Source organism: Opisthocomus hoazin, chromosome 8 (assembly GCF_030867145.1).
Source record: "Opisthocomus hoazin isolate bOpiHoa1 chromosome 8, bOpiHoa1.hap1, whole genome shotgun sequence".
Taxonomy (NCBI): Eukaryota; Metazoa; Chordata; class Aves; order Opisthocomiformes; family Opisthocomidae; genus Opisthocomus; species Opisthocomus hoazin.
The window spans coordinates 60,394,532-60,405,212 of record NC_134421.1 but is presented as its reverse complement, the minus strand read 5'-3'; the positions used below and the strand labels follow the sequence as shown (position 1 = coordinate 60,405,212).

At 45.5% G+C, this 10,681-nt stretch overlaps 1 protein-coding gene across 1 annotated transcript; it reads left to right on the top strand.

Annotated features, from left to right (window-relative positions):
* The first annotated feature begins 316 nt into the window (after window positions 1-316).
* Window positions 317-9,484, top strand: PSMC2 (proteasome 26S subunit, ATPase 2). The gene is made up of 12 exons (XM_075429596.1): window positions 317-481; window positions 2,398-2,435; window positions 3,527-3,608; window positions 4,744-4,843; window positions 5,448-5,579; window positions 6,198-6,270; window positions 6,420-6,515; window positions 6,773-6,937; window positions 7,452-7,539; window positions 8,280-8,482; window positions 9,018-9,114; window positions 9,209-9,484. Exons 1-12 carry the CDS (start codon window positions 412-414, stop codon window positions 9,364-9,366), a joined length of 1,302 nt encoding a protein of 433 aa, XP_075285711.1. The 5' UTR covers window positions 317-411; the 3' UTR covers window positions 9,367-9,484.
* The last annotated feature ends 1,197 nt before the right edge of the window (window positions 9,485-10,681 follow it).

The window sequence follows — 10,681 nt, the reverse complement described above, 5'->3', positions numbered from 1 at the left end:
AGGAGCCGGCGCATGGAGGCGCGCGGCGAGCGCTTCCGGGGCGGCGGCGGCGTGCGGCGGGGTAAGCGGCCCGGCGGGACCCGGACTCCCGACCCGGTCCCGGTGCCCGCTCCGCCTCTCCGCGGCGGGGACGGAGTCCGCGTGAGGCCCAGCCGGGCCCGGCGGCAGCCCGAGCCCGGGCCCGCGGATCGGGTTTAACCGGCGCGGGGCTGCGGCGGGCGGAACTCTCCTGCGGCGGCAGCGGTGCCCGGGGGGAAGGAGATGCCGGAGGCGCTGGACCCGCGGCGCGCAGGGGCCGGTGCACCCTCCTTTGGTGTCCCCCCGGCGCGGCGCGGCCGGAAGGCCCGGCGGTGCTGCGTAACGCATCCGGGGCAGGGCGGGCCGCGCTGGGCCGCGGACGGGGCTGCCGGGATGCCGGACTACCTGGGAGCCGACCAGAGGAAGACCAAGGAGGAGGAGAAGGAGGATAAGCCCATCCGCGGTGAGCGGCCGTGCGGGCCCCGAGCCCGCGAGCCGTCACCGCGGCAACGGGCGGCGGAGCCGGCACCCCCGGGCCCGGGCCGCCATTTCGTCGGCGCCAGCCTGGTTTCGTGAGGGAAAACCGGGGGACGCCGGGGCCGCCGAGCCCGCCGCCGGCGCGGGAAGAGGCCCGATGGGGGGATGGGGGGGTGGGTTGGGCCGCGGGCGCCCGCGCTCCCCGGGGCTCTCTCCGGAAGGGCTCCCCGGGAGCCGGGCCCGGCGCGTCGCCGCTCTCCCAGTAGCGCGGTGGGAGCAGGAGGGAGCGAGGCGGCGGGTTCTGCTGGTGGTGCCGGATCACAGAATCACAGAGTGGTAGGGGTTGGAAGGGACCTCTGTGGGTCATCTAGTCCAACCCTCCTGCCGAAGCAGGGTCGCCTACAGCAGGCTGCACAGGACCTTGTGCAGGCGGGTCTTGAATATCTCCAGAGAAGGAGACTCCACCACCTCCCTGGGCAGCCTGTTCCAGTGCTCCGTCACCCTCAGAGGGAAGAAGTTCTTCCTTGTGTGTGGCACGGTGTTCCAGTTCCTCACTGCCGGCATGGTGTGAAAATTGGCATTGCTCCGTGTGTTTACGTTTCATTTGCCTTTTTACTTCATGTTAGTAAACATTAAACAATGCATCTGGAAGCAAAAGCAATACTGCACGTAATCAGTGATGGACTTTGAACTGTGGCTGCTCAGGAAGGATTTTTAAATTGTAAAGAAAGAAATAAGGATCAACACAAAAGCAAATTCTCTCAGAATAGTGCGTGATAGATACAGATCTTTGGTGCTGTGTGGTTCGGGTTCCCTCCATCGTGAAAGATACAGTGGAGTTAGAAAAGAGAGAAGGCTGAGGGCCGGGATGCTGAAGGTGCAGACTGTCATTTGGTCGGGAAAAGAGAGAGCTTTTGGGGGAAGGGGGAGGGAGTGTTAAGGGTCTGTTAAGTGGCAAGTGATATGGAAGTAAACAGGGAATGACAGTGATAAGAGAGTTATATCTTAGTTAATTGAGAGAGTTCACTGGAACGATCCTGCAGGGCGCTATGCAAAAGCTTGCACACTTAACAGTTGATGCTGCTTGTTCTGGTGGGGGAATTCTGAGCTTGAGTATCATTTTTAGATTCCAAGTTTAAGACAAGTAAAAGGAAACACAATGCTGATTTAAACCGGGGGATTCCTTCCTGCATATTCTGTAAGTTTGCAGGGATTCAAAAAACTGACAGAAATATTCACATAAGGAGAAGTTTTGAGGGCCGTTAATAACAGTGTGTGACCCAGGAGTGGGAGCTCGCTGCGTGTTTGCCACGTTCGTAGACCCTTCCTGTTGGAGGAGGGATATTGGAGCAGACTGTTTATCTCTTCTGGTACGACTGTTCCCATGTTTTATGTTTTACAATATTAAAACTCAGCATCATATCGGTTACTGATTCCAGGCTGATTTAGTAGTTTACAGTTGGTTTTTGTTACTGAGACCAGCTTAGATTTGGTTGCTGTTCTCTGCTCACACTGGGCAGTTTGGAAGAGAGACATCACTGTTGGAAAGTGGTGGCAGATTTTCACTGATGAAACAAAAAGTTTAAAAGATGAAGTTTTGATATTTTCGGGTGCTTCTCTGTACGGTCGTAGGTTGCAAGCTAGTCTGAGCGAGGCATGATGTGAGCTTGCTTGATGTGAGCTCTGGGTGGTACAAGTTTTTGGGCTGGAGAGAGTAGCTGGAGACCCTGTTTTGTTTTTCTTGAATGTCTGATACTTTTTTTGTTTCACTTTGGTTTAGTGAAAAAGTAAAAACTCAGAAGAATCCCTTTAAAATGTGTGTTTTCATCTTTTGGAAGCAGAATTGATATTACTGGTTTTGTTTTTAAACTTGGAAGCTCAGTCTTTCTTGTCTTGTTTCAGCTCTGGATGAAGGAGATATTGCCTTGCTGAAAACCTATGTAAGTACCACACATACACAAAAGTGTTAAAGAATAAAAATAAAGTTCTGTTGGGAGCTGAATGCAAGAGTGGAGGGATGTGTATTTAGTGAGTAGTTAGTAAATCAGCTTCTCCTGCTGCTTTTCTTTCCTGCCAAAATCTTTCCTCCCTTCCCCTTCCAATGAGGAAGTTCTTAAAGAACAATATCTTGAAGATCCCTTCTCCCATCAAATTTACTTGCTTTTAGCCATTGTGTTAAAAAACTATTAGTGAGGGATACACAGACCTCACTCATCAAAGAGAATGTAATCTTGGGAGGTGTCTTCTGAGGACAGTAAGGCTTGGAATGCAAATCTCTCCTCTCCACCAGGAAGCACAGCGGGTCTGTGAAAGAACTTTTGAAAACTGGATCTTGTAGCTTAGGGTATGCCTGCATTTGGATGTATTTGCCAGAAGTCTGAATTCGGTTGGCACTGAGACTCCTTTAGGAAGCTCTGGAACTGGGGAAGGACTCCAAAATACGGCTCGTGCCCACTGCGGCTTCTTTTTTGTTAACAAGTTGATACGAAGCAGATCTTGTAAAGGAAATCCAGATCCAGATGTGCCGGCATTAGGCAGGGCAAGATAGTAAAGTGCTTTATCACAAGCAAGAATCTGGCTTCTGATTTGCCCTATGATCTTTGCTATCTTCTGTGGAAAATAGAAAGGTTGGGTAAGGTAGTTAAAGCACTCGTACAGATGATTTTCAGATAATGTATACAGAATTCTGCCTTGATGTAATTTTTGTTACATCTTTTTTAAACTTTAGAAAAAATAATTTAAAAAAGTTAAGGCTGAACAGGTTTAAAAGAAAAACAAATAAATCCTTGAAGTTTACAAATGTGAAAAATTTCCACTTGCGCAACTGGTCAGGTGTATGTAGCTGTACTCTGTTTTTGCGAACAGAAATATTGTTACTGGAACTTCACAGTGTCCTTTTTGGCTGTGATCAGTAGTTGGCTGTTACACCGAGGCAGTCTATTGAATATCTTGACACTCAGCAGCTATTGGCATTTTTGCCTAAACATAAAATAATTCGAGTTGCGAAGTCTACGTGCTGTTTCTTTTCCAGGGCCAGAGCACGTACTCAAGGCAGATCAAGCAAGTCGAAGACGATATTCAACAACTGCTTAAGAAAATCAATGAGCTCACTGGTATCTGTCTTTCTTCAGATAACTTTCAATAGAAGAGCCACATGTACCAAACTGGGTGTTTTAAGAAGCTGATTTTAAATGACTTCTGCGTTGGTTTATTACTGTTATTCTTCTCAAAAGAATACATTTGTTTATTTGGTAATGTGAGATTTTTGCTTTGTAGGTGATGGTCTTTTTGATTGGGCTGGGCTAACCTGTGCATATGATGATGCAATTTTGTAGTTTAATGCGTTTTTATTCAAAACTGTAATTTTTATGTATTATGGTAGCATGAAACAAACGCCCTTTTCTACCACTGGATAACTTGTCGTCATTAATGTCAAGCTGTATTTGAATAGTGAGTGAACTTCCACAGACTGCAAAAACCCAGCGTATTATCATTATGTAATGGTACCAGTCCTTGTCTAATGAAGAAAGGTGTGTCGGAGCAGTTAGCATTTAAAATCAGCTGGTTTAAAATCAGCAGGTCAGTTATGGCAGTTACAGTAAAAAATAATTTGTTCCCTAATTGCTCTTTGTTTGTTTCGCTGCTGTGTATTTGTTGCCCTGTTGCTAATCTGTAGCGGCTCTCGGTTCTGCCAGGAAGCCCGCAGTTTCTGTTTTCCAGTAAAATCCTTGATTCTAACAAATACATCATAGAGACGGCACTTTCTATATCTGTGTTTTGGAAAGTGTATTAGGTTTTTTATCTTAAAATAGATTAGAAGAGTATTGTTATTATTCATCTTAGAATGGAGTATCATTAGGTTTTTGATCTGTGTGAATCCCTTAGCTTCTGATACCTTGCACTAAAGCTTCCCCTCAATGAAAGCAGTTGCGGAGTTTCACTCCTTATGTGAAACTTCTAGAAACGTGCTTATCTCTCTATCAAGTTTGGTTGTAATCGTCTCCACATTGCAAAATTGTGTTAGAGGATGGCTAGACTGGTATTTGCGTGTTTAGCTGGCGCAGTCACGTAGGCCTCATTTCTTTAGGAAACTCGTTTTTTAGGAAGTTCATGAAAGATGGGTGTGCTTGCGTTTTGGTGATCTCAGAAAGCTTCCTGCAGGCTTAATGTCTAAGGTTCTTGATGTGCAAAGGATTGCTGACGTACCAGTTAGCTTCTTCCTCCTCAGCTTGTCCCTGTTGCCCATAGGAATCAAGGAATCCGACACTGGTCTGGCTCCTCCTGCCCTTTGGGATCTGGCTGCAGATAAGCAAACTCTCCAAAGCGAGCAGCCACTACAGGTTGCAAGGTGAGTGCACTCTTCCTCTTTGAAATAGAGCTGCATAGTGTTAAAATTGTAGTTTATAGCTTGTGTGTAGACGTTTTTAGAAAATAAGGTTCACATGTTGTGCATATTGATAGCACAAGGGATAATGGCTTTAAACTAAAAGAGGGCAGATTTAGATTAGATATAAGAAAGAAATTCTTTACAATGAAGGTGGTGAGGCACTGGCACAGGTTGCCCAGAGAAGCTGTGGCTGCCCCCTCCCTGGCAGTGTTCAAGGCCAGGCTGCATGGGGCTGTGAGTAACCTGGTCTGGTGGAAGGTGTCCCTGCCCATGGCAGGGGGGTTGGAACCGGGTGGTCTTTAGGGTCCACCTACATCCATTCTACAATTTTGTGATTTGAAAGTGCCTTTTACCATTGTGTCAAAAAGGAACTGTGTTATGCTTGATGATGTATTACATACTTCATACTTATTCCTGTAATTACTGTATGATGGTATAATAAAAGAATCACAAGTACAATAGCTATTTAGGTGTATTTTGAAAATATGATGCTCTCGATGCTTATACGGATAGCAAGCCGGTTAGTTTGTCTGCCTGGTGGTGTTAATTGCATGTTCTGCGTTAGGTGTACCAAGATAATCAATGCAGACTCTGAGGATCCCAAGTACATAATCAATGTCAAGCAGTTTGCCAAGTTCGTCGTGGATCTCAGTGACCAGGTGGCACCTACTGACATAGAAGAAGGCATGAGAGTTGGGTAAGCAAAATCTTCGTGTTCTTACGAGTTTTACTGGAGGCTGAAGCTTTCTCATCTGATCCATTAGTTTGACAGATCAGCAACTGTCATATTTTTGCAGTGGTTGAATTTGTAACAATAGTGTCTTTCTGCTGGAAGACAGTAACTCACCTGCATGCTGTGCTGGAATCTTTTGATGTTATTCTAACGAGAACCGTGCATCATAGACTGAAACCTTTCAGTTTGGGTCCCAGTAGTCCCAGCTTTCGGGGAGCCTGCGTAGCCTGCTTCCTCTGTGGCAGTCTGCAGAGTTACACACTGGGCGTCTATGGGAAATGCTCGCTGAGGAGGTGAAGCAGTTACTTTTAGAATCAATGTTTTGCCAGTTTGCTCTGTGGGATATTTTGAAGTTTAGTTTTTCAAAATACTTTGGAATTAATGTTTTTGGAAACCTTAAACTTCTCTGTAGAAGGAATTATAGTCTCTAGCCCATCCTGACTGTTAGCTTTAAGGGCTGGCCTGTCTTGATGCCAGAGAAAAGAACAGTTTAAGAATTCAGCTTCTACTTTACAGGGTTGTTTCTATGTGACAGTTTAATTAACCGGTGTTAAAATAATAGTCTTCATGCTTTTTCACCAGGGTGGACAGAAACAAGTATCAAATCCATATCCCCTTGCCTCCAAAGATTGATCCCACAGTCACCATGATGCAAGTGAGCACTGCCTTTACTTATTATGACATTGCTTTGTCTTGTAATTTTGATTACTTCGGCTGGATTTGGTTCTGGGCTCTACAAAGCCTAGAGGGATATGCAGCATCAGGCTGTTAACATCAGGCTCACTCACTTATTTTTCTGTGCAGGTAGAGGAAAAACCAGACGTCACTTACAGTGATGTTGGTGGATGTAAAGAGCAGATTGAAAAGCTGAGAGAGGTGGTGGAAACCCCTCTGCTTCATGTAAGTAACCTCCAGATTGAAACTTTCCCGATCTGAAAGCGTTCTCGTCATCTGTTAACATTTGAAAAAGCAAGAAAAGGTAACGTAACTACATGTAAACACCAAAGTGAAAGGAAGCCTGCTTTTAACAAGTGGAATCCAGCCTAGCCTGGTTTGTGTTGTTCTTCATTTATGACTGTCTCAATTCACATATACTTTTTGATACACATAATCTTTAATTTGCACATAACCTTGCCTTCTGTTTCCCGCCATTACAGCCTGAAAGATTTGTTAACCTTGGGATTGAGCCTCCCAAAGGAGTCCTTTTGTTTGGGCCACCTGGTACAGGCAAAACGCTTTGTGCCCGTGCTGTTGCTAACAGGACCGATGCCTGCTTCATCAGAGTAATTGGATCTGAACTGGTGCAGAAGTACGTGGGAGAGGTAAGAGCAAAAGCTTGATGGAGGTGTGGAGCCATTTGCAGATGTCCTGTTGTGGGGACCAGACACTGAAGCGGGTGTGGTGGATGAATGTGGTTGCATGCTGGAGATACAAGTGGGGGAGGAACTGTCAAACAAATCCCTGTGGATCAGGCCGTCAGGTGTAAGACCTGAGCTGTGCAGTCATCGGTGAGATGGGTTTTGCAGTGCAGAGTTTAGTCTATGGTTTGAGAGGGCTCTAGGATTAGGATTCTGTTCCAAACTCTGCCACTTATTTTTCATGTGGCGCTGAGGTAGATGACTTCATCTGTACTTCTGAATTTAAGAGTAGTAATCTGTCTCTCCTTTATAAATTGCCTTAAGATTTATTAGTGTTTTGTTATATATATGTGTACAAATAAAAGAGTGTTGTCATTGGAAACTTACAAGTGTTTGGAAGCATAAAAAGTTTAATTTTGATAGTTTTCCTTTAACGTGTGTTGAATCTCTAACAAAATCTTGGGTTTTTTGATTTCAGGGAGCTCGAATGGTTCGTGAACTCTTTGAAATGGCCAGAACTAAAAAAGCTTGTCTTATATTCTTTGATGAAATTGATGCCATTGGAGGTATGTGTGTAGTATCTATAGCTCTGATCTCATACAAAGAACTTCCAGGTTTTCATATTGTAATTCTTTTATCTGTATTGCTGCCTGTCAGGAAATGTGCTCGTTCATATCTGTTTAGTCAAACTACTACCAGCACGTCCCAGTCTGGGAAGCTATCAAGAAGTGGTTTGTGTAGTCTGAACATACTTAGCCCAGATGAGAAGTCATTTTTGCATGTTTGGAACACCCAGATTATGTAAGCTTCAGTGAAGAATCTCTGTATTGTGTTTGCAAAAAATACTGTTAACGTAAACCCCCTTCAGCCTCTTGACTACACACTACATCTTTATTACTGCCAGAAAATTAAATATTTTTTTTCCCCAAAGAAAGTACTTAGGTCCTGTGAAAGCTGAACAATTTTTACACAGACAAGGCAGTGGGGGAGATTTTGGTGGAAGGGAGGCAAAACAAACCAACCAACCACATTTATAAATTTCAGCAGCTTGGCAGGGCCAGAGGCCCTTTCGCACTGAGGAGGAAGATACGGTGCTTATAACTGACAGATAACACCACTCACTCTTTGTTTGAAATGTGTCATTTTCAAATAACCCCCTCACACCTTTTTTAAACTCGGCATAAATATTTGTGTGTAATTTTAAATTATTTTTCCCGGTTTTCTGCTATGTAGCAGCTGTGACACCCCCTGCATGCTCCGATGGTCCCTCTCTTCCTCTGTGAACCCCTCTGTCTCCTCTCCCCAGGTGCTCGTTTTGATGACGGGGCTGGGGGTGACAATGAAGTGCAACGTACTATGCTGGAGCTCATCAACCAGCTGGACGGTTTCGACCCACGAGGCAACATCAAAGTGCTGATGGCTACCAACAGACCCGACACTCTGGATCCGGCCCTGATGAGGCCTGGCAGGTTGGACAGGAAGATAGAATTTAGCTTGCCTGATCTTGAGGTGAGAACGTTTTCTTTCACAGCTAAGCATATTCTGATATCAGAGAGTTTCTTCAGTGAGGGGGATTATTGTCTGGAAGCAGTTTATGAGAATTAATGAAAGCAGCACTCTTAACTTACGTTAAACTACGTGGAAATTTGGGGTATTAAATGTGTACCGAGAAGGTTTTCCCCACACTGCACAGATTCCATCCCTGGCTGAGAAGCCATGGTAAAGAGCTACATTCACTGCCTATTCCTGACTCAGCAGATAAGGAATCCTGTAACCAGTTCCGTGATTCAGTTCTTGAGTTGGAATGTGTATTGTTTGGCTCTTCTGAGACAGATTTCTTGAGGTATTTCTTACCATTAAAGTTCTTAAGTTATTTTCTTAATTTGGTATCATAGGCACTTAAACATGCTAGTCCAGACATAGGAAACTGGGGAGCAATAAAAGATTGACTTTCTATCTGCCCTCGCTCTGCATGTGGACAGCTGCGCGCTGAGAGTTGTCACCTCTTTCATAGCATGAGCAATTCTGTCCTCTCTTTCTTCAGGGGCGAACTCACATATTCAAGATACACGCGCGTTCCATGAGTGTTGAAAGAGACATAAGATTTGAGCTGTTGGCTCGGCTGTGTCCGAATAGCACAGGTAAGCTGATTTTTTTTTTTTTTTAAACAATTTTGTGTATGCTTCATCTCCACTGGTGGTCAGGGTTGAATTCGTTTATCCCTTTCTTTCAAAGGCGCTGAGATTCGCAGTGTCTGCACGGAGGCAGGCATGTTTGCTATTCGAGCACGTCGAAAAATTGCAACAGAGAAAGACTTCTTAGAAGCAGTGAACAAAGTCATTAAATCATACGCGAAATTCAGTGCTACCCCCCGCTACATGACCTACAACTAATATCTCGGAATGTTTTTCCTGTTCCTGTTGTTAAACTTCCAGTCAAATAGAAATGCAAATGTAGTAATTCATGTCTTGTTCTTGGAAGCTAGAAATAAATGGAGTATTCCAAACAGTAGGTGAGAGTTTGTGATGAGTGTGTTCTACACCAGTGGAGTATTGCTGCTGCAGAAAAACATCTCAGTGAAGAGCCAGCAACACAGCCTGACCCGAGCCGTGTTTAAATCAGATACCTGGGCAATCCCAGGTTCAGCTCTCCAGTCACCCTGTACACCCCAGAACGTACCATCTCAGCTGGTGGGCACTGCGAGATCCCCAGGGGACTGCAGTGTTTCGGAAATGCTTTCGCGATGCTCGGCACCGGGGTGTAGGTGTATCCCAGGAAAACCTTCAGGAACTGCATGGGAAGAGAGCTGAGGAGAAGGCACGTGAGGCTCAGCTCAGGTGCCTGGTGGTCTGAGTCACTGTCCAGCATAGGGAAGACGTGAAGGGCTGTTTTTTCTCTCCATGGGTGAACGCTCTGGTACCATCATAACTTGTGGGTTTTTTTCCTTCATTGGTTTTCTTCATCCCTTTTGCTGAGATTTTTCCTTTCTTACAAAATAGTAAATGTTGGGTCAAGAGGGAGGAAGAAGCAAGTGTGATTCCATTGCACTAAGAGAAGGAAGATTCCTGTCTCCTGTTCCTGCTCTAAAAAACCCTACGTTTGCATGAGTGAGCACTTTGATAGATCGTGTTACTTGGCCGAGCTGCTGCTGCGCACGGAGGATGGCCCTGGCAGGGTCCTCATGCTCCGGGGCGTGGGTGGCAGCTGCTGGTTGATGTCAGCAGGCACCATTAAATTAAGGTTGCTCTTCATCCACCTGGCATGCTCCTGTCCAGCTGCAGGGTTTGGGCAATGAAAAGCAACAGCCTTGCCTCTGCTCTTTTCCAAGCGTTGCATTAAAGCTGGGGTGGGGAAGAGCTTGAAGAAATATCGGGGGGAAAAGCTTTTGGGAACTGCTTTGTCTTGGAAGTGAGAGGATTTTTTTATCACATCCTGCCTCATTACAACTGACATCAATTTGTCAAGCTTAGGTTGTGAAGCCACTTCATGTGTTTTGAAGGGGGGGGGGGGGGAGTGCGTACAGTAAGAAAAGTGTGTACATGGCACCTGGACTTCGTTAGGGTTTTGGCCAGCGTCGGTATCCTGATGAGCCAACTGAGGCAATCCCGTGTTTTTGCCAATGCCTGCTTGAAAAACTGATCTCACCGGTTATGTGTTGTTTTGGTAAGAACATTAAGAACATTTTGGGGAGGGGTGCCGGTTTGTTGG